The sequence below is a fragment of the Peromyscus californicus genome, unplaced genomic scaffold (assembly GCF_007827085.1).
Source record: "Peromyscus californicus insignis strain IS unplaced genomic scaffold, ASM782708v3 Scaffold_6__1_contigs__length_162567912, whole genome shotgun sequence".
Classification (NCBI taxonomy): domain Eukaryota; kingdom Metazoa; phylum Chordata; class Mammalia; order Rodentia; family Cricetidae; genus Peromyscus; species Peromyscus californicus.
Genome location: NW_026294584.1, coordinates 651,900 through 675,559, shown reverse-complemented (window position 1 = coordinate 675,559; position 23,660 = coordinate 651,900). Strand labels below are relative to the sequence as shown.

Below are 23,660 nucleotides of genomic sequence, written 5' to 3'. Positions count from 1 at the left end.
TATGGCTGGCTCTACAACATGGAACTACTACCATGTTGCGTTGCTCACAGCACCCACCACCTCTCTTCAGCATCAACTTTATATACATCACCTCCTTAGATCTACTTAGTCCTGAGATGGATATCAGCGTCTTTATTTTAATAATCAGGAAGATTAAGACTTGCAGATGTTATTTAACTTGCAAGGACTGACCTTTGAAGTTTATGACTCAAGCCCACATGGTATTTGCAATATATCACATTCTTTTCAACGCTAAAGTTCGCCTCTCCCTTTACAAGAAAAAAATGATTCCATGTGTACAGGAAAATCAAGTCACACCTGACTTTTCATTATAATCAAAACTTGAAAGTAGAGAGATGGCAGAGAGTTATGAGCACTTGCTGCTCTTGCAGAGGACCCAGGTTTGATACCCAGCACTCACTTGATGGCTAACAACCCTCTTTAACTCTAGTTCCAGAGGTTCCAATGCCCTCTTCTGACCTTCACTGGCCACCAAGCAGGCCTGTAATGCACATATAAAACACTCATAAAATAAAATGAATAAATCTAAGTTTCAAAAAAAGTAGCTATAATTAAAACTTCACTTTCTCAAAGAAAACCAATTTCTCATGGTTTTGCTTTAAGTCATTCACTGTCCTGGTTAGCCTTAATGACACAACTTGGAGTCTATCTGAAAGGAAAAGATTCAAGTGAGGAATTAGCAAGATCAGATTGCCTTGTGGGCATGCCTGTGAGGTTTTATCTTGGTTATTAATTGATTTAGGCCCAGCCCACTATAGGTGTTACCATTCTTCAAGTAGAAGTGGTCCTGGACTTTATAAAAAACAAGCTAGAAGCCAGGCATAGTAGTGCATGCCTTTAATACTAGCATACAGGAGACAAAGGCAAGTGGAACTCTGTGAATTAGGGGCCAGGAAGAACAACAGAGTGAGACCTTGTTTTTTAAAACATAAATAAAAAATTTAAAAGCAAGCTATACATGAGCTCGTAAGCAAAGCAGCACCCTCTATAGTTCCTGACTTAAGCTCCTCCTCTGACTTACCTAAATGATGGATTGTGACCTAGAAGTAGATGACAAATAAACCCTTTCTTCCCCAAGTTGCTTTTAGTTAGTGTTTTATCATAGCAACAGAAAAGTAAACTAAACCATTTACTCACCATCTCTCAAGCAGATGGTCACGAACAGTGAAAGGAATTAAAGGGAAATCTGCCTAATAAAAGGTCACTGAGTCCAATATCACGTTCTGCCATAATCTGCCTATAACATAAGCCAAGGATGAGGTCATGTTCTGTACATTTCTTAAATATTCACTGTGTCATTTGTGTTCTCAACTGCTGTGGGCATTTCTAGATCTGTTCTACTTCACCCACAAAATGAATATGATCTCAAATAATTATCTAGATATGCATCCCCTCTTCCTCTGCTCATTTAAGAGGAAGAGGCTAGAAATTATTGGTAAGAATAGATTAATCCCACAGTAAGTAAAAGAAACACAGAAAAACAAAAACACACATTACTGACTTCTACTATACATACATACAAAGACCTGTGTACTGGTATTCATGCAAACACACAAAGTCCAACCTAAAAGAAAAAAACCTACAGTTTGTGCTTTGTCAACCTAAAATGAGCCATCTATTTTTGGCTCATGCCCACTTAAGAAAAGCCCTGGGCTAGCCCACAGCAGACTGCTGCATTAGGCTGAGTTGTGAAGCAAGTCAGTCTCCAGTCCTCAGATGTGACCTCGGGCTTGGCAACAGCTACAGGCTGAATGTGAAAGCAGGAAACCATGAAAAATTGCTAAAGCTTGCCAAGTTGCATTCCAAATATAAATCTACTTCGCAATACTATTTATTCTGGTAGAAGTAGGTAAGACTCAAAAACATGAGAATCTTTATATTCTAATCTTGATTTCCTAAGTCTACCTAATGGCATTCACAATTGAAGGAACAGAAAAAAGTTCAAATGTGGAAACTCCAAAGTTAAAATCCTAAAGTAATTTGAAAAACAACTTTGAATAATGGTAAACTCAGGGCTATAAGCAAGTTGACAATTATAATAAAATAAATTTGAAGAAATTTTTAAATTCATCTATAAAGATTCTTTTATCTTTAAATTAGCAAATATTTGTGAGTCAGTAAAGGAACTGGTATAAACAGAATTTTGCCAGTTCAATGCAGAGAATTCTGCCTAGTACTCTAGCTCTTGATATTGTTACCATGAGAGGGAAGGACCACAAGGCAGACAGGCAACTCCAGCTCACTATGCCATCACTAGGTATGGCTCAGGGTTCACAAGCAACTCAATATTAAGTAAATAGATCTAAAGGGGAAAAAAACTAGAATGGAGCCACCAGAACAAAAGTGCGACAGGGGCATTGGTCCACATCCAGGCAAGTGGTCAGAATAATTTCCTAAGCACCCCTTTCCAAAGAGCCAAAAAAAAAAAACCCAAGAAGCAATGAGAGTTAAGTCTCCAAAATACCTGAGCACTGGGAAGCTGAGCAAAACCAATATGGAAAGGAAATAGTTCAGAAGATAGTAAGCAAAATATTAACTAATACCTTCAGCCATTAAAAAAAAAGCATTAGTATTTGTTTTCTTTGTAAATACTTTTCTTATGAATTAGGAAAGAAATTTTTAAAAGATCTTTATACAAATAAACATTTGCGTTTACTAGAATGGTCAGAGATATGCTAGGTGCCAGTGACACCAAGGTCAGACAAAATTCAATCTCTCATTGACTAGTTGGGTAATAGGCAAAGGTTTCTCAAGATAGAAGCGGGTATACTGAGAAACAGAAAGAGCCTCTGTGATGGGAGGGCATTATGCTTATAGGGAGGACCAAGTACAGGAGGGTGTGTTACAAAAAAGGAGGAGGCAGAATAAGTAAAGAATTCAGATGAGATCATTCCCCCATAGGATCTCCACAAGAGGCTAGAGACCATCAGGAAAGTAAGTACAACATCTGAGGGCAGCACCAGGAAACCCTGAAGAAAAGCAGTACAACACAGTCAGACAGAGGCAGAGGACTGGTGAAGGACTTTACAAAATAATTCATAGGATCTGGTGACCAAACAGAAGTGGGCCATGAAAGAAAAACAAGACAAAACAACACTAACAACTGTAGCAGGAATCTTAAAGAGTCATTAATAAAATCAAACCTGAGGCCAAACAACAAAAAAAAATGAGATTGTCAGGGTGGTGGCACACACCTTTAATCCCAGCACTGGGAGGCAGAAACAGAAGGGTCTCTTCCAGTTTGAGGACCACCTGGTCTGCCTAATGAATTCCAGGACAGCAAGGGCTACACAGAGAGACCCTGTTACAAATAAACATGTATTTAAAGAAAAACAGAGACGATGAAGTAACAGACTTCTGATTCTAGATATAGTGTTTAAAACTAAAATGAGAATGACAGTTTTCTGAAGCAGGGGTCATACAATGGTCATCCTAAGGTGGAAGGAGGGGCACTGATATGGAGTGGGGGAAAGTAAGTAACAGTCAAGAAGCCAAGCAGGAAGGTGTCAGTGGCCCCAGTAGTTGCTGCCAAAAACAGTGTGACTGATACACATCATATGCCATCAAAACTCCTTACTACTTACTAGGCAACTACTTACTAGAACTTCCTTCTATCCTTAAATAGACCCCAGGAATGTTACCACTGCCTACTTTCTCTGAAAGATATTTACAATGTCCACTTAAACCCACAGAGACAAGATACACCAAGCAATTTTTTTCAGTCACCTCATAGACCCCAAGAGCAGCCATAAATCAAAAGAATTATTTATCCTCTCTCCCTCCTCCTGCAACAGTTTACAAGATAGAAAAGTGAATGCAGCACACACTGGCCACATAAACTATCTGTCACTATAGTAGTCAGAAGGGATTACTGAGTTTTGTTTAGCCCAATTTTAAATCTGAGATCTCAAAAGACATTAGCAGTCTGAAGTAGGAGCTAGACATCTATAGTTCATATGGAGATCTGCAGATATGAATACAGGAACCACCAGTGTGCAGATGGTGTTTAATAGCACTAAAGAAATGAGGTCATCTGCAGGGAAAGTACAAACAAGGAGAGCAATAGACCAAAGACAGAGACTCTGATGAAGGATCAACATTTAGAAAATGATAATCTGGGGTTGGGGATTTAGCTCAGTGGTAGAGCGCTTGCCTAGCAAGCACAAGGCCCTGGGTTCGATCCTCAGCTCAAAAAAAAAAAAAACCTAATAAAAAAAAGATGATAATCTAATATACAAACTGAGAAGCACTATACTTTAATTTTCTATTGCTGAGAAGAGATATCATGACCAAGGCAACTTATAAAAGACAGCATTTAATTGAGGGGCTCACAGTTCCAGAAGGTTAAGAGTCTGTGGTCATCATGGCAGGAAGCATGGCACCAGGCATAGCACTGGAGTACCAGCTGAGAGCTTACATCTGACCGACAAGTACAAGGCAAAGATAGAGCTAACAAGGAATGGTGTGTGCTTTTGAACCATCAAAGCCCACCACTAGTGACACACCTGCTCCAACAAGGTCACACTTACTTTCTCATTCTTCCTAAACTAGGAACCAAGTCCTCAAACACATGAGCCTATGGGGATGGTGGGGTGGTGGAGATATCCCGTTGGAGGGATTCTCATTCAAACCACCACACAATGCTTTAATGTTGTTTTAATTGTCAGGTGGGGATATGTGAGTGTGTGTATGTGTGTGTGTGTGCATGAATGTGTGCACCATGCCAAGTGAAAGTCAGAGGACAAATTTGTGGTTTTCTCATTGCACCTTTACAGTAGGTTGCAAGGATTAAACTCGGGTTGCCAGATTTGTGTGGCAAGTACTTGCTTTTAGCACTTCATTTTTTTTCTCCCAAATTCCTCACTAATCAAGGCAGAAACCTTCTATATCAAAGGATATATATACATAATTCAATGCCAGGTATTCTGAGTATTGAAAAAATAAACTATCAATATAGATTTCCAATTAGTGGCAACAATTTTTCATTTGCCCAATCTGCGAAGAAAACCATGATTTCACTTACGAGACATTTCCAGATAAAGGAAGCTAGGCATCTTCAAGAATCAAGTGGGTGAGAAGATAAACAAAAAGCACACAGGGTCTGAGCTCTCTTGGCATGTACTGATGCCTCTTAAGGACATTCAAATTCAGTATTTTGTAGGGGGAAATACAGGACTCTGGTACATGAATGAAATGGGAATGAAGACCACATATACAGATCTACTAACATCGGAACATTCCTTTCACATACTAATTGAACATCAATAAATCTAAAACCCCAAATCTAACATGTCCACAAATCTGAAATTTAAAATATTTCATTTAAAATATGCTGACAAGTGGAAAACTTTACACCATGAAATTGTTTCTTTTTCTTTTTTTTTTTTTTTTGAAATTCTATTTCATGGACAAAATTGTAACACATAAATTACTTTGACAGTGTATATAAAGTATACATGAAACAAAAATGAATTTTATATTTGGGTCTCATGCCACAACTATCTGTGTATATTCAAAACCTGAAAATATCTGGTTATAAGATTGCAGATAAAGAATATTCAAGCCGGGCGGTGGTGGCGCAAGCCTTTAATCCCAGCACTCAGGAGGCAGAGGCAGGCGGATCTCTGTGAGTTCGAGGCCAGCCTGGGCTACAGAGTGAGTTCCAGGAAAGGAAAGGTATGAGCAGTAGTAAGTTCTACTACTATGAAAATTAGCTCCACCTTTGTCACTAGCTATGAAATCTTGTGCAGAAACTCTGGGTAAGGTATATAATAACTTTACTTTTCTTCCAAAGTGAGTTGGACGGCCAGGCAGAGGCTACCCAGAGGCTAGGAAGCGTTCATCTCAGTGTCCCAGGAACCAAAAGCTATTCAGAGGATTTTTGCAAAGATAATGAAATAAAAAAGAAAAATTCATTTCAAACGAATATGATGTCTTCATTTGCGTACCTTGCAATAAGTACCTGCACCTACTATGAAAGGGAAGTAAGTAAGCTTGTCAGCATGATACCACAGCAGGAAACACATCAAACATGCTCTTCTCTAAACTACAAAACCCCAACCCAGGGGACTGTCATGTGGGACAAAACTTGTTCACTTTATCACAAAATATTTCTTACAAAAGCTTTTCACTTAATCAAAAAGGTGGAACACTCAGTAAGAAAAGAGGAGACCTTTTCCTTTTTACTGGAAAATGTTGGACTAAACAAAAAGTTTCTTTCGTCAAACTAGGTTTAATCTTATCACACTTCCCTCTCACCAAATAAAAACAGCTACCACAACCCACAGAACCAGGGAGGCTATCTAGCAGGGGGGACCCTAAGATGACTGTGGCTTATAGTAAGTTTTGGTTTTACTCAATTACTGGGCAAGCCTCAATCAAACATTTCACTATTAGGATAAGAATTTACACTGTATCAAGCTGATCATAGAAAAATTAATTAATTATTAATTAATTATTAATTAATTAATAAAAAAGCAGACTGCAATCCACAACTCCAAAGAAGCTAGCTAACAAGGAGGAGCCAAGGATGGACGCATGGATTGCCCTGGGAAGGGAAAATAGATGAGATCTCCATGAGTAAACTGAGGATGAGGGGTGGGCAATGGAGGGCAGGGGATGGGGATGAGAACATAAGGGAACATGATGGTCGAGCTGGAACAGGGATGGATTGGGAGATCAAGGAAAGAGATACCATGATAGAAGGAGACATCATGGGGATAGAGAGAAACCGGGTCCTAGGGAAGTTCCCAGGAATCCACAAGGATGACCCCAGCTTTAGTGGAAAGGATGCCTGAACTAGCTTACCCCAGTAATCAGATCTGTGAATACCCTAACTGTTACCATAGAGCCTTTCTCCAGTAACAGAGGGAAGCAGATGCAGAATTCCACAGTCAAACACCAGACCAAGCTCCAAGGAATCCAGTTGAAGAGAAAGAAGAGGGATTCTATGAGCAAGGGGCATCAAGATCATGATGGGGAAACCTACAGAGACAACCAAACCAAAGTAGTGGGAACTCATGATACTTAGACCAACACCATTGGAGCCTCCACAGGACTGGACTAGGTCCTCTGCATAACAATACAGTTAGGTAGCTTGATCTGCTTAGCGCCCTCCCACCCCCCACCCCCTCAGTAGGATCAAGACCATCCCTGGTGCATGAGCTGGCTTTTTGGAGCCCACTATCTGTGGTGGGACACCTCGCACAGCCTTGAGGCAGGGGAGGGGCTAGGACCTGCCTCTACTGAATGGACCAGGCTCTGCTGACTCCCCACGGTAGGCCTTACTTTCTTGTAGGAGAGAATGGGTGGGGAGTGGGTGGGGAAAGGCTAGAGGAGGGATGAGGAGGGAAGAGAGTAAATTGGTATGTATGTAAAATGTGACTGGTATGTAAAATGAATAATACAATTTCTTAGTAAAAAGAAAAAATATAAAATAAAATAAAAACAGCTACCCTCACCATAGTAAAGCTTCCTCATTCTGAGACACTACATTTACATGCTAATTATCATTCTGCCTCAGGAAACACATGGTCATTGTAGGTCCAAGGAATACTATATTAGACAGGCAGTTTAGCCAACTAAGCCACAAAGCCAGCCCCCAGGAATATTTTTACAAACCCTGGTAAACTTCATCACAAAAAGCTAGTGAGGGAGACAAGAATCAAAATTCTGTCCAAGTTTTAACTTTTTTTTTTTAAAGTACTGGCTAAAACTGAACACCAAGAATAAACTGAAGTTAAATTCTCTTCAGTATGTATTTAGTGGGTGAGTGAGTAGGTAGATGGGTGAGGTTTGAATACTATAATACTATAAACTATAATCTATTTATCTTGATTTATCAGTTTCACAGTTAAGATCTGTACCATTTTATTTTTCAAAATTTAACACTAAGAAATCCAATACATTCTGTTTTCAGCTAGCAAAACATTAGGGAGAGGAGCTACATTCTGATGAGTAAGATGTGGGAGGTTAACGCTCTCACTAAAAGAAGATAAACTTAGCATCTCCTAAGAAATCCCAAAAAGGATTTTATCAAAAAGTAAGTAATAGTGAATTCCTAAATTACTGATCTGACTTACAATAAGGAGATGAACTTTTACCCAAATAGTCTAATACTGTTAGAACAAGAACAAGTGAGTTAGACAGTGGATAGGGTGACACTTAGGAAAGCAAGCCAGTCACAGAAACAATGAGGCTTTCCTAAATGAAAACACAAAGGCTAAAGCAGCTGTGGTGTTGTAAATGTGTAACCCCCAAACTCTTGACGCTAAAGCGGGAGGATCATGAGTTTGAGATAGCTTGGACTACAACAGAAAATTTAAGGCCAGCCTGGGCTACATAAAGAGAAGAAGTGGGGAGGACAGTAGGGGAGGGAAGAAAAAGGAAAGAAGGGGAGAAGGGAGCGAGAGACCTCATACAAGCTAACCATCTGTGTTAAAGGTCTTACCATCTGTCTGAAATGAAAAGTTTAGATATAAGTTCTTGAAATGCTTCAAGAAATTAAGATTCATTAGTACAAACAGAATACACATTTTTTTTCCTCACTGATTATTCCACTTGACAGCTAACAGCTAGTCAAGAGCACACTAAGGACACCTTAGGTATTTCATAAATGTATGACTGAATACAAGAATCTACATGTCTCAGTTATACTGACTTCACTTTAATTTATGTAAACAGAGTCTTTACTAGAGCAAAAGTCACAAGACACAGACTGAGAAGTCTACACCACTTAAAGTATTCATTAATGTCAGCTATAGAACACTCACACTGTTCTTGAAATCTGAAAGGAGGGTGCATGGGATCCCTGTGTGCACTGCCAGAGACAATGTAAAGTGTACTCTTCTGAAGGACAATTTATGTCCTGTGGTGGTATTGTGTTCCCCGAAATATTGTGCACTCTAATAAACTTATCTGGGGTCAGAGAACAGAACAGCCACAATATTAAACAGAGGTTAGGCAGTGGTAGCACAAGCCTTTAATCCCAGCATTCCAGAGGCAGAGATCCACCTGGATCTCTGTGAGTTCAAGGCCACACTGGAAACAGTCAAGCATGGTGACTCACGCCTTTAATCCCAGGAAGTAATGGCAGGAGGCAGAAAGGTATTTAAGGCGTGAGGACGAGGAACTATAGCAGGTTAAGCTTTTAGGCTTTTGAGCAGCACAGTTCAGCTGAGAGGCATCCATTCTGAGGAAACAGGATCACCTGAGGAATTGTCAAGGTGAGGAAGCTGTGGTTTGTTCTGCTTCTCTAATCTTAAAGCATTTACCCCAATACCTGGCTCCAGGTTTGTTTTTATTAATAAGAAATGTTAAGATTTGTGCTACAATGTCCATCATCAAAAACTGCACAAACTGCATTGAAATAATTTCACTTCTAGAACCAATACTCAATAAACAAAAAAATGATAGAATATCTACTTAAAGAGACCCAATGTAACACAGCTTTTTAAAAATCACTACGTGGGGATGGAGAGAAGGCTCAGTGATTAAGGGCACTTTCTGCTCTTCTAGGACTCTTTTGTTCCCCGCACCCAAATCAGACAGTTCACAACTGCCTATAAATCCAGCTCTAGGGGCTCCTACATCCTCTCTGGCCTCTGCAGGTATCTACACTCATACGAGAGATACACACACAAACACAAAGTTTTAAATATTTTTAATACTCATTTTTTAATCATGTGTGTATGTGTGTGCACACACACAAGTGCACCAACAGAAGTCAGAGGCATTAGATCCCTTAAATCTGACGTTATAGATGGTTGTGACCTGCCTGACATTGAGTGCTGGAAACCAAACCCAGAGCCTCTGGAAAAGCAACACTTGCTCTTAACCAATGAAGCAACTCTCCAGTCAAAAGAAATAATAAATCTTTTTTTTCTTTTTTGTAAATAACACTACAAAAACTAGGCTAATGAATATTCTTTAAGAACATAAGAAAAAATGCATAAGGACAGGAATTAAAGTCCAAATGTCACTATGATACTGTGTTTTGTTTCTGGCAATAGTGACACTGCTATAAAGTACATGTTTGTTTTTAGAGCTCACTTGACAGGAAAGCCTCAGTTATCTTCAGTATCTCAGCAGTGGTCACCTGTGTCAGAATGCCTGAAATGTTACAACAATCTGGAAATCTACCATTGGAATGAATATAACTTAGCCTGGCGCTGGGGCTCATGTCTTTAATCCCAGCACCCAGGAGGCAGAGACAGGTGGATCTCTCTCTCTGTGAGTTCCAGGACAGCCAGAACTACACAGAGAAACCCTGCCTCAAAAAAAAAAAAAAAGACAGAAAGAAAAAAGAAAACAACTTAAAATTGTATGCCTTCTACCTAGGGATGTGATGCCAAGTGCTCATGGTGTGAAAATCCCTCTCAGTGGGTCTGCACAGGTGGGTCAGTGTGTTATGGCACAGAGAAAATGCTTTACCGTGCTCTGCACCCGAGTATCAGATGCTCTCTCACTGGAGAGATCAGACATAAAAATCCAAAAATCAGAAATAAAAAAGCACAAGCGCTAGAAAACCTTGGCTTGTATTTGTACACAATCAGTAGTCCCTCATGTGGCAGTTATCTGCACCCTTCTGTCATATATACCTCTGATCTTTAAAGTACTTTGCCCAGAAATGTAACTATAATGACTAGTTATATGCAGTACTTTTCTTTTTTTTTTTTCAGAGCTGAGGACCGAACCCAGGGCTTTAGCAAGCGCTCTACCACTGAGCTAAATCCCAACCCCATATGTAGTACTTTTAAGGAGTGCCAAGGGCCACCCACTGTGGTACCATCCACAAAACTCAGCACTGAATGCCCAAGAAATAAACCAAGCTACAGGTACAAGCATTCACCAATATTATCTTCTGTACAAATTTTGTACATCGATTATCTTTAGAAATTCTACAATTTTGTGCTTCCTGGGCTATGCAGATTTACAAATCACTGAGTGAATGGTTCATATGTAGCAACTGCTGATAAATACTGGTTAGACAGATAACAAATATAATCTGTAAAAATTAGTCATAATTTTTTCTCAGCCCCATACTATATAAAGGATTGTGCTGCATCAATAATATGAACTATAGTTATTAAAAGTAGTTATTTTTGTCATTATCATTGTTATTAAAATAGTTGCTAAGCACAGTTTGCTCAGAACCATTCCTGATAAACGCATATAACTTACCAATTAAGAAAAGATTCATACTGGGCACGGTATCACAAGCCGGTAATCCCAGCAATCAGGAGACTGAGGCAAGAGGATAAGTTCCAGGGCAATCTTGGTTCCATAGAAAGACCTATTTCGAAAACAAAAATGAGCCAGCGAGGTGGCTCGGTAGGTGAGGTGCTTGCTGTACAAGTCTCACAACCTCAGTTTGATCCCAGAATGTACACAATGATAGAAGAAGAAAACAGACAGCACAAAGCTGTCTTCGGGCCACCATATGTTCCCCATGGCACGTCAGTGACACATACCCACATTACACACACACAAAGACACACTATCTTTTTAATGAATAAAGAACAAAGAGATGGTTCAAAGACAAGAGGAAATGATACCATTGTTATACAAAATGATGTTAGATATACAGTACCTAGAACTTGGTAACAAATAATACCGAACCACATACTCAAGGTTCTGATTCTTTTCCAAGCTTCTTGCATTCGGAGAATCCTGCACAAGTCTTACTTTATGACACTTGAAAATTGAGATTCACTATAAACAGAGAGGCTATAGCTCAGATTACAGTTTCTCACGCAGGAGCATCTAGACAGGACATGGGACACTGCTTCTTAAGATGAGTGACACTATTTCTCAATCTCTGGTAGAGACAGAAAAATTCTTTTTAAAACATAGGTTTTAGAATACCATTAAATTGGTTATATTGCCTGTGTTTAACTATAGTGAAATGTAAACAGAAAGGCATGATACTGTAACTATTAATACATTGTGAAATATATGACCAAATGACATACCAAACACTGACACTGGAAATGTATGGTTTAGTGTTGCTTTTTGTTGTAAAGAAATGGAAAGCATTCAGATTTATCTTAATTTCTATTTTACATTAAAATAAATGTAAAAAGTGTAACAATAAATGGCACGATACAAAAAAACTAAGACATAATCTTGCTAGTTTACAAGAATTAATATAGATTTGTTGTGACTATAATTTAATTTATGCCTGTGGCAAAGAACAGAAAGTTCTTTTCTACACAAACAATCATAAGATTAGTCTAAACACAGGTGCTCAGCAGCACAGGCTTTGTATCACCTTTATCCTAAGAACCATGGGAATACAGGTGAAGGGTTTTTACAGAGAATGACCTACCCAACAAGATGTGTTTTAAATGGTTTACACAGGCTTTGATGTGAGCAACATCCTTAACATCAGAAATCAGACAAAAATCAAAGTTTAAGTTGGTAACAAATATAATAGTGTAAAAAATAAAGCATATAATTACCAACAGAAGAGCAGTTCAGATAAATGTCTGCTATTTTTAACCAAAAATTAAATGGCAAGGCTACACTTTTATGCTGGTTCAAGAAATTTTCAAGAGCAAGTACAACTTAAATAGTTAACAGTTTAAAAGGTACGAAAATGTCACAAGACTGACTTATCTCCCCAGTTCTATAAAAGTAGGCTCTTCCTTATACAATTTATAAGGTAAGCTTCTAAGAGGATTTACCCAAGTAATTACTTTGCTATTGAAACCAAATCTGAAAACTAATGTTAACATGCATGGCCTCTAAGACCTGTTAAAAGATGAAAATCAATCGGAATGGTTCCTCGTATGACTCTGGCTAAGTTCTAATGCTCATCTCCTTAATAACATCTGTCCTCAAAAACAGTCCCCCAAGTGAGTTCCAGGAAAAGGCGCAAAGCTACACAGAGAAACCCTGTCTCGAAAAAACCAAAAAAAAAAAAAAAAAAACCAAAAAAAAAAAAAAACAGTCCCTTCTGTATATAAACCTAAACTCAACAGAAACACATACACAGGTTCATTTATCAAAAAGGCATGCATACTATTCATAACCCCATATCCACAAACAACAAATAGCCTCCAACATCCATCAATAGGTAAAATGGATAGAACTAGACCCAAGCTACAAATACTGGAAAGCTATGACTACACACATGAAGCATGTGCATAACATTGGGAAAGATAAAGGTGTTGTTCGATTTTTTTTTTACTCTTCTGGGGGGCCCACCACCCAGCTCCCAAATAAATCACACACAGGGACCTATTCTTACTTATGAATGCCCGGCCTTAGCTTGGTTTGTTTCTAGCCAGCTTTTCTTAAATTATCCCATCTATCTTTTGTCTTGGGGCTTTTCCCATTCTCTTTCTTCTGTAACTCTTACTCTTACTCCATGGCTTGATAGATGGCTGGGTGGCTGGCTCCTGGAGTCCTCCTCAGTCACTGGCTACTTCTTTTTCCTCCCAGAGTTCTCCTTCTATACATTCCCTATGCCTGCCAGCTCCTCTTATCCTTTCTCCTGCCTTGCTATTAGCTGTTCAGTTCTTTATTAGACCATCGGGTGTTTTAGACAGGCACCATAACATAGCTTCACAGAGTTCAACAAATGTAACATAAACAAAGGTAACACATCTTAAAATAATATTCCCCAACAAGAAGGCATGTTTTACTTTTGGTTCTGGTGGCTGAGTCAGGACACCCAGTCAAGCTAAGCATGTTACCACCTAAGTACACCTTCATCCATATCTTTTTTCTTTTTTTGGGGGGGTGGGGCGCAGGGGAGAGGTGGTGAGACAAGGTTTCTCCCTGTAGTTTTGCCTGTAGATCAGGCTGGCCTGGAACTCACAAAGGTCTGCCTGGCTCTGCCTCCCGAGTGCTGGGATTAAACGCATGTGCCACCGCTGCCCGGCCTCATCCACATCTTTTTCACATATTACTTCTATTTATGAATGTCTCCTACTACACTGTGCTCAAGGATTCTTGAAGGGAGAACCATAACCCAGTACACATCTTTCTACCTCTCAGATCTTTAAGACAGCACAGCACAAAATCCAGTGCTTCTGCAGGAGACCTATGAATCCTTAGTTCACATGTGCCATGTGTCTCTCAAGTGTTTTCAGAGGAGAAAATCCTTTCTCCCTTCAAATGTATCCTTTCAAAAGCTGCTCTCAAAGTTATCTGCCCAAGCCAGGCGGTGGTGGCACATGCCTTTAACCCCAGCACTCGGAGGCAGAGCTAGGCAGATCTTTGTGAATTCGAGGCCAGCCTGGTCAACAGAGCGAGATCCAGGAAAGGCACAAAGCTACACAGAGAAACCCTGTCTCGAAAAACCAAAAACAAACAAACAAACAAACAAAAAAAAGTTATCTGCCCAAATGAAACTCACTGCTTTCATTCTACAACTCTGAGAGGTAGCTCTCTCACTCCTGCTCCACTGCTTCTTAATTCACAGAAACTCTCAAAGACCTCACAGCCAAAATACAACCAGAAAGGGGCAAACCATACAATCTCATGGATTTTTTTGTTAAAAATCTCAAAGAACGTTGTGCTCCATCATATGAACATCAAACATTTGCCAAGCATCCAATTTGGCTTCCTGTAACCAAGCATGGAATTTTTAAATGTTTTAAAGGTTTCTATTTTCACAATATTCAAAACAGAAACAACTTACTAGGCATATGCAAACCATATGCAAAAAAAGAAATCAAAACCGAGTTATCAATCCTTACCTGAATATTAAAACCCAAAATGGATATCAAGATCAAACATTAAAAACATAGAACTTGTAGCTGAGTGTGGTGGCACAAGTCTTTAATCCCAGCAGAGGCAGGCAGATCTGTGAGTTCAAGGCCAGTCTGGTCTACAAAGTGGAGTTTGTACACAGAGAAACCGTGTCTCAAAACTGCTCCCCGAAGAAAGAAAGGTGGGGAAGCATATAAAGTCTAAAAAAATAAATCCAGTACAAAATCTAAATGACCCTAGGCTTGGCAACGATTTCTTATGTGTCACACAAAAATCATAAACTAAACTTAAAAAAAAAAGTAACAACAACAAAAACTCCACAAACTAAATTTAAAAAATCCACAAAACTGTATTTCATATGGTCTGCCAAATCCCAGTTCTTCAATAAAAATACTAATAAATACTAAATATAAACAAAATCAGCATTCAGCCACCAGTTGGATTCATTCTACCATTCAGAAACAAAAAAGAAAAAAATCTATCCTGTAAACAGAAACTAAGAAAGCAATGGGAGAGTGGGGACTGGAAAAGGGAAAAGTATCATCATCAATGAATGTACAGCCTAGTGTGTGGGCTGGGGAAAAGGAGAGACACCTTGTACTGCTCAGACCTCACTACACAGCCCAGAGCAAATCAAAAATACCTTCTTCTGGGACCACCATCACCACCAAATTGCTCCTTTCTCACTATTCTTTAAGGTTTCTGTTGGCTCCAAAATGAGAAAGGATATTAAAAGACATACATGAACAAGCACCAGTTGTGTACATGAAATGCTCTTATATAGGGTAGAGATATATTTATCATCCCTATCACTTCTCACCAATGCTGTTTACTCAGCACTGGCCAAATACAGGCCACAGCATAACTTTATGTTTATGACTTTTCTCCCTTCCTTGTTTCTCCCTTCCTGAAAAAGGCAGCAACCAACTTGTGGATTCAATATTTGCTGACTATCTGGGATGCTACAAGGACCCTCTTTAAGACACTAAAAATGTCACAAATACAAGTACCAAGAGCTTGTCCTTTTAGATTCTTTTCCCTGAGAAAACACAAATCCTAATCAGAGCACTGAATTACTAGTTTTTAAGTGACTGTGGAACATACACCTTCTTGTTCATTCTGCACTCTACCTCCCCTCTACATATTAAGAAGTTGGTAGTATCTGGTGTAATCCCCAGCGCCAACAACCAACCAATCAACAAGAGAAATGATATCTGGGTTGTTTAGTGAAAAATTGCTACCCTTTTCCTTATGAAGATTACTATTCCTCCTCTTCACCATGTGTTCTGCCTCATAAACTCTAGGAGAAGTATAGCCAGAACAAAGCAAAGGGGCGGGGAGGGTGAAAACTTAAATTTTGCCATTAACTATTGAGTTTACTTTATTACACTAAATGGGAGTAGACAAGAGTAACCTGTGTCTAAGCACCATCACAACCATGCTAACAAGTCAATGTGTTCATTCATTCAACAAGCACTCAATTAAAAAAAGAACTATTGGTAGTAGGATTTATTCCTGGAACCTCCAGAAGGCACTCTCCTGCAGTAGATGTGCCCTCTTAACTGGCCATAACACACATCAGTTGTTTTTTAACTTATCATTCATTCAATAATATTCTTTGTTATTAATCTTTAGAAAAGTAAGTTAAAATTTTCTTCTCTGGGGGGTGTTAAAATTTTTTTCTTCTCTTCAAAACACAACATCTAAAACTAAACTATAACTGAGTGCAGCTGCATTAATTCTGGCTTGTGAGCAGCCTTCCTACATGGAGCATGTGCACTCTATGTCTCCTCTATCAAATTACATTCTTATAGGTCTCCATTATTTCATCTGTGCTGAAAGCATAACTTTAAAATTAACTTCAAAAACTACTGTTATCCATTAGCACACTGCATTATCTAAACACATTTTACTTTGGACCTATTTCATTTTTCAACGAAGAAGTGTCCTCAAAAGTGTACAAAAATAAACTAAGTTTTTTCTTTATTATACTTTTCCCATTTTAGAAAAGTATATGAACAAAAATAATGCAGCCAATACCAGCTTCCACAAGACAAGCATTTCTATATAGTGGATAAAAAGTCACTAAAAACATCCCAGCACAGATTCCATAATGACAATACTCTATTCAGAAGCACTGTCTCTACGAGGGCTCCCAGAAGATGCTCTAAACTGCAGGGACAGAGCTGAGTACAGAAACAATACCTTGTTTTGTCACACAACTTAACAGCTTCCCCCTCTCTGAAGAAAGAAACCAGGTTTCTTTGCCCTATCTACTGATAAGGCATCTAGAATTTTAGCCCTATGAAAATCTCAAAGATCTCTAACACTTAAGCTACTATGTATAAAATCTTTAATCATTTCTTTTCCTTATTAGAAAAAACCAAAATCCATTTTTTAAAAGATAAAATATTTTTAAGATATAATAACTAATGAACAGTGAATTGAAAACTGTGGTGAATGTTATATGATATTATAAGATATTACATTCTGGGCAAGACACTGGTATTAGATAATGAACTTTTTACACTTGAAATTTTTTCTTTTACAGATTCCTCTAAATCAGCAGTTCTCAACCTATGGGTCATGATCCCTTTGTCAGGTCAAACAGGACCATCAGGAAACACAGATATTTACACTATGATTCCTACCAGTAGCAAAATTACAGTTATGAAGTAGGAACAAAAATAACTTTATGGTTGGGGGTCACCACAACATGAGGAGCAGCATTAGGAAGCTTGAGAACCACTGCTCTAAATAAATTAAAGGGTCAAATGATATGGCTTTTAATGAAATGGAGAGGAAAAGGAAATTTTAATGTACCTATATTAATTAAACAACTTTTATGCTTACAAAGTACTAGTTGATGCATAAATCACACTCACTACTTCAGTGAGAATATCACAACTGCCTAATAGAACTCTATGCACCTACTAAAATTATAATCAATAAGGCACGCTCCAGTAAACCATGCAGAAAGCCATTCTCACAGCAGTTGGTTTCTAAGCTTTATAATTATGACAAAACACGTGCTCTCTTTTCTTTCAAATAACCACAGAGCCTAAGTAAATAAAATCATGAAAATATTTTGGCTTATTTCCTATACAATGAGTTTAGTAAGAAAAGAATTCACTCATTCCTCACTTCTTTTTCAGAAATATTCATCCATTGTGTTCATCCCTCAACTTACCAATAAAGAATTCATGCTACCGCAGAAGGTTGCATAATTATTGCTGTCATCTCATTGAGTACACTCTAGTACAAACCACAGCCGACACTTGGACTGCTCATTCCTTACAACCCTACCCTCTGCTGTTCTACCACCACCATTTTACTGGCAGAACAGTCACAAGGCTGAATGACTGAAATCAGGTGGCTAGCAACAAACCAGAAGTTAGAAAGGTCAAGAAAAATAAATACAAACCTTCTTATTTTTTATTTTCAATCTCTACAGAAAGTAGTTACTTCTTCATTTGTAACCAAAGTTGCAAACATAGGCTTATTCACCTAATTCTAGTAAGTCAATATAATCTTGATGCCATCTGATCAAGTCCTCCTGAAACTCCAACACATTTTGCCATGGAGGATCAGCCAGTTTTTGTTTAACAATATTTTTCCTGTATTATTTCCTTACCACCAAGTAATTTTCCACATTTATTTTCCTAAATTTTCAATCTAAGAACAACAGATAGCCCTGAAAATTAGCCCTAGAAAAGATGAATCAACATGGCTTAAATACAATTATCAACATTAAGTACAAATTGATAAGACAAGCAAAAGAAAATGTAACCATTAAATCTGCCTAAGAACCTCAATTTAAAACATTTTGGATACATATTGTACATACACAATTTTGATAAATAGAAGTGAACACAGAATTTACTAATCAAAATAGGGAACAATTTTTTAGAGCAGAAAAATATCTTCTTTTTGCTTATAAGGCAAAATAGTAATTTTCATGAACTATCTCCTTACAGGTATAATCATATGAATGACTGATAAAATAATTGCTTTAAAAATACTTCTGAGTCATTTTGTCCTTACCTGCAGGCATGAACCATCACTGCATGCAGTGACTGTTCCACTGCCTAGCAGAGACTTGAAGAAACATCATATCTCTTTTTGAGAATGTGACTAATCTGTGTGTTTGCAATTCCTAAGCTATGTACAAATGGCACTCCCTTGGTACATTAAAAAATAATACTTATTACAAGAAAAAAAATCAACTATGTTTAAGCTAGATATTAAAAATATAAAAAAATAACCTTGGAAATTCTATGTAGCAGCAATCTCAAAATATAAGAACAAAAATCATGGTTGTTCCTTAAAAAGAAAGCAAGATTTTTCTTGGTTAAATTCTTTTAAGCTTTCAGCAGCTGTCACACATGAACCAGCGGTCTGCCGTGTTATGGTGTGCATGCTGCAGCTGATTAGGCTGACTGTTTTTCTAAAAAAAAATCAATTACCCTTTGCAAAGCAGAACAGCTTGCCCAAATACACATCTTCAATACAGCACAATACCAGCATGCAGTACAACATTATATAGCAAACTTGACAAGGAAAAGATTATGTCCTGTTTGTTTCTTAGCAATGCTACACCATTAATTGTTCATGCAAGAGATGTAGCTGTACCTTTCTGAAGAGGACGACTTCTCAGAGTTAACTGACATCAGCAGCTCAATCTTCTGCTTGATTTCTGGAAAAATCAGAAAATATTCACAACCAAGATTGCCCGCCCTTGCTTATAAGCCTTATATCAAGAGATTTCTTTCCTTCTCTAATCCCTTTTGTTCAGAATGAGGCCACAAGATTCACAGTACTTCTGTTAGGACTCGGATTCAATGGTGCTATAAAGGGAAAAAGCTCCAGAGGCATCAGGCCTTGCTAAACTATGCACATGACTGTTTATGAAAGCAGGAAGTACCATTTCTTTTAAGCAGAGGGGTGTCCTTTTTTTTAAGGTGGAACTACCCAGGCTCTATAAAAAGGTTTCAAATTGAACAAATTAGAATACAAACAAGAAATCCTAACATCCAAACTCAATATACTAAATAATTTAAGAAGCCTAAATTATAATATTTCAGTCTGCAATGTACAGATATGCAACCCCTGCCTGCTTCTATTTGATTAGCCCTAAAAAATATGGCTCAGTGAATCATTTTTGTCACTTAAGAATGAAATATTAAACCAAAACCCCAATTCAATGATTAAAATATGCTTAATCTTTGTTACAATTTTGATTGTTTTTCATTAAAGACACATTTAGTATCTAGTCCCTAACGCCTTTAAAAAGAGACTTCTCTTTTTACACCTTAGTTTTCCCTCCTCTTTCACAGTACACAAGTGAACAGCAACACCCAGACACCGAGCAGAGACGGTATTCTTGTCCTTTTGGGAAAGGACTGGCAATGCCGCCTACATCAGAAATTTAAGTGCAAGTTCAATTTAAAAATGGTTGCCAGAACCCAGTTAGGCAGAATGACTTAAAGGGGAGAGTGAAAAGAACTGAGCAAAGGTAAAGACTGGGAAAAACACAGCAAGCACATTTGCCTTTAAACACACCAACAACTACAATTTCAAGTGAGTAAGACCTAAATTATTACTTCATGTGAAAAGCTGTTTTTTCTATTCCTGAAAAGTATTTTCAGCTGTATTTTTTAAAATACAGTATACTTTTATAATAAAAAGTTCATGTTAAAAATAAAATTATCAGAGTTGGGGATTTAGCTCAGTGATAGAGCACTTGCCTACCAAGTACAAGGCCCTGGGTTTGGTCCTCAGCTCCAGAAAATAAATAATTAAATAAATGAATGAATGAATAAATAAATGGGGATATCATTGGAAGCCTATAAGGTCTTTCGTGTGTGTGTGGGGGGGGGTGTTTCCTCGAGGTAAATCAGTGTTTTTAAATGCTGACTACACTAGTAAAATTAAAATATGAAAAAATGTAAAGAAAAAACACTGTTTCATAAAATGCAACAGAGTAGGAAAATTCTTTCCAAGTGTTAAGGAATTTCTCTAATTTAAGCATATATCATCCCATAGGCATTATAAAATTATTTAAACTTCTGAGGCAGTTTACAGAGCCCAGCCCAAGGGGCCATACAGCAATTGTTCAGTAAAGGATCCCCCATTTCAAAAGGAGAAATGGCTCTGCCTGGGACTTAGAAACACTATTCTTCATTTTCAGTAGCCATGGGACTCAGGAAATTGCCTACACTCTCTAAAGCCTCTATCTCCTCATCTATAAAATGGGGATGACTATTTCTACATGATAGGCTACTGTGAAGAATGCATTAAATAACCCATCAAAGCCCAGGAAGTTACTGTGCTTTGCCTGTGGTAGGCCCTTCCTACCTGTTGTTAAGTACTGCCCAGCAAAGCACAGCACTCTCTCAATAAATGGTTACTAAAGGAGTTAATGAGGCACAGGCCTACCTTTTTTCTTGGCATTTCCATAGTTTTTTTTTTGGTTTTTTTTTTTTTGGTAGTTTTGTTTGTTTGTTTGTTTTGGTTTTCTTTGGTTTTTTCGAGACAGGGTTTCACTATATAACAGCCCTGGCTGTCCAAGAATTAATTTTATAGACGAGGCTGGCCTCGAACTCAAGAGATTCGCCTGCCTCTTCCTCCCAAGCACTGGGATTAAAGGTGTGCGCCACCACTGCCCGGCTGCGTTCCCATAGTTCTTCTCCCTTTTATTATCAACTTCATTCAACATGTTTTTGTTGTTGTTTTAATCAGTATTTTATTGTATGTAGAAGTTAACTGTACTCTATCTTGGGCTCCCTACTCACAGACATCCGCCTGGCTCTGTCTCCCGAGGGCTGGGATTAAAGGCGTGTGCCACCACCGCCTAGCTAATAAATAATTTTTTAAAAAGTTATTGAGATTGCTTGTAAAGATGAGTTACTTCTCGGGAGGCAGAGGCAGGCGGATCTCTGTGAGTTCGAGGCCAGCCTGGTCTACAAAGCGAGTTCCAGGAAAGGCGCAAAGCTACACAGAGAAACCCTGTCTCGATAAACCAAAAAAAAAAGAGCAACTCTTTAGTAAAGAGCCTTCTGTCTCTAGTCTGACTCGCCCCTTGGCGCCGCCCTGTGCCCAGACTCATTTTAAGGAAAACTCCTCCCCTTCCTCTCTCTCTCTTCCGCTTTTCCTCCCACAAGGCGTGCACCCTTAGTCCCACCCCCCTTTCCTAGCTTTCTCTTCAACTCTCTGGGCCCTGGTCCAGGCAGCCTTGGGTCCCCCACCTTGCGTAATTCAAAACAATTTCTATTTCAGAACATACAGAAGTTCCAAACTCTTGCTACATTCACAATTGAATATAGTGCTAAGACCCTTGACCAGAAAGAGACAAGAAACAAAGATCATGCAGTTATCATAGGAAAAAAATCAGGCAGCCATAATCCTCTCAGGATCTTAATAAAAATGACTGCAGAAGAGACAGGAGTGCCATAAACATGAAGTGCTCCTACCAATTCCACCACAAAACCAACATGAGGACCTTGACTTTTGTGATAGAGTAAATTAGGTATATAGTGCTTCCTAGAGTCTAACAAAAACTTCCTTTCATATGACAAATTCTTTACATAGCCATCTGTAAACTTGATTTTACTTGAGTCTCACACACAGAATAAAACGAAAGTTTCAAAATTAAAAATGGGGGAAGTTAAAATTAAGTTTGGAAATTGCTAATAACAATAAAAGATTTGCACAAATCTAGGCCTACTAATACAAGTATCAGGAAGTTCATGAGGTCCCACCCCTCCCTGAGAAGCAATAGTGTGGTAGTTTGAAAGAAAATGGCCCCCAAAGGGAATAGTGCTATTAGGAGGTATGACCTTGTAGTAGGTGTGGCCTTGCAAGAGGAAGTGAGACACTCTGGGGGTGGACTTTGAGGTCTTTGCTCAAGCTAAGCTCAGGGTAGCAGACAGTTCACTTCCTGTTGCCTGCAGATCGAGATGTAGAACTCTCAGCTCCTTCTCCAGCACCCTGTCTGTCTGCATGCTAGCATGTTCCACCATGATGATAATGGACTAAACCGCTGAACTGTAAGCAAGCCACCCCAATTAAACCCTTTTTAAGAGTTGCCTTGGACATGGCGTCACTTCACAGCAATAGAAACCATAACTAAGACAACCAAGCAGTTAATGGTTGCTGGGGTAGAGACACTGACCTTGCTCAAGTAAACTCCTACTCATACTCATGAAAGCAATGCTAATTAACTCCAATGGGGCACCCACCCATCCCCAAAAAGAAATAAAAGTGGGAAGGGGACTTAGAAGGATATAACCAAAGTCAATAATAAAATCCTAAAAGAATTTTTAAATGTTTAAAAATTTTTAAATATATTTAGAGGCTAAGAGGAAAACAGATCAGTAGACTTCAAAACATGAATCTTAAGAAGGCAGAGCAGCTCTGAAAACTTAGCTCATGTCACGTGCTCAGGGCCACTGTTTCACACTGCTGTGCTCAACCATACTGGGCTTTCAATAGCTCACTGATTCCAATTACTTTCCTGGAATCACTACAATTACCTCTATTTCACATATTCACAGAATAATGTCTGATCTACTCTCTCTGTAGTAAACTTAGGCCTAGGAGTCTGTCTGAAGGACTCCCACTAAATGGAAAAGGTCTGCAGTATCTTTTCTGGCTGCCATGCTTACTTCTAAGACCAGGTCCCCAATCGAGATTTAAGGAGATACATCAGAGACCCTTCACAAAGGTGCTGAGTAAAGCTAGTGCTCTGAAATGCGAGAAAGCTGAAGATGGGTTAACTGACCTGCATCTTGAGAGGCCAAAACCTTAAAAAAAGTAAAAATTAAAAAGCCTTTACTATTCCAGGGCTCATCACTTCTGTCATAACAATACAGAAAAGAAAAATAAAGGCAGAAATTGTACAGATATAAAAAGTATCA

At 38.5% G+C, this 23,660-nt stretch overlaps 1 protein-coding gene across 10 annotated transcripts in view; it reads right to left on the bottom strand.

The window, feature by feature from the left end:
- Window positions 1–23,660, bottom strand: part of Srpk2 (SRSF protein kinase 2) — a 210,470-nt gene that overhangs the window by 113,068 nt on the left and 73,742 nt on the right. For 2 of the 10 annotated variants that reach the window (XM_052721811.1, XM_052721817.1), the window contains exon 1: window positions 19,375–19,625. The exons of 7 other annotated variants lie outside the window; for them this stretch is intronic. In XM_052721811.1, coding sequence (XP_052577771.1) covers window positions 19,375–19,412 — 38 coding nt within the window. In that variant the 5' untranslated portion in view covers window positions 19,413–19,625. Of the gene's footprint in view, window positions 1–19,374; window positions 19,626–23,660 lie in introns of those variants that run through there. One more of the 10 variants, XM_052721812.1, reaches the window with a different exon arrangement.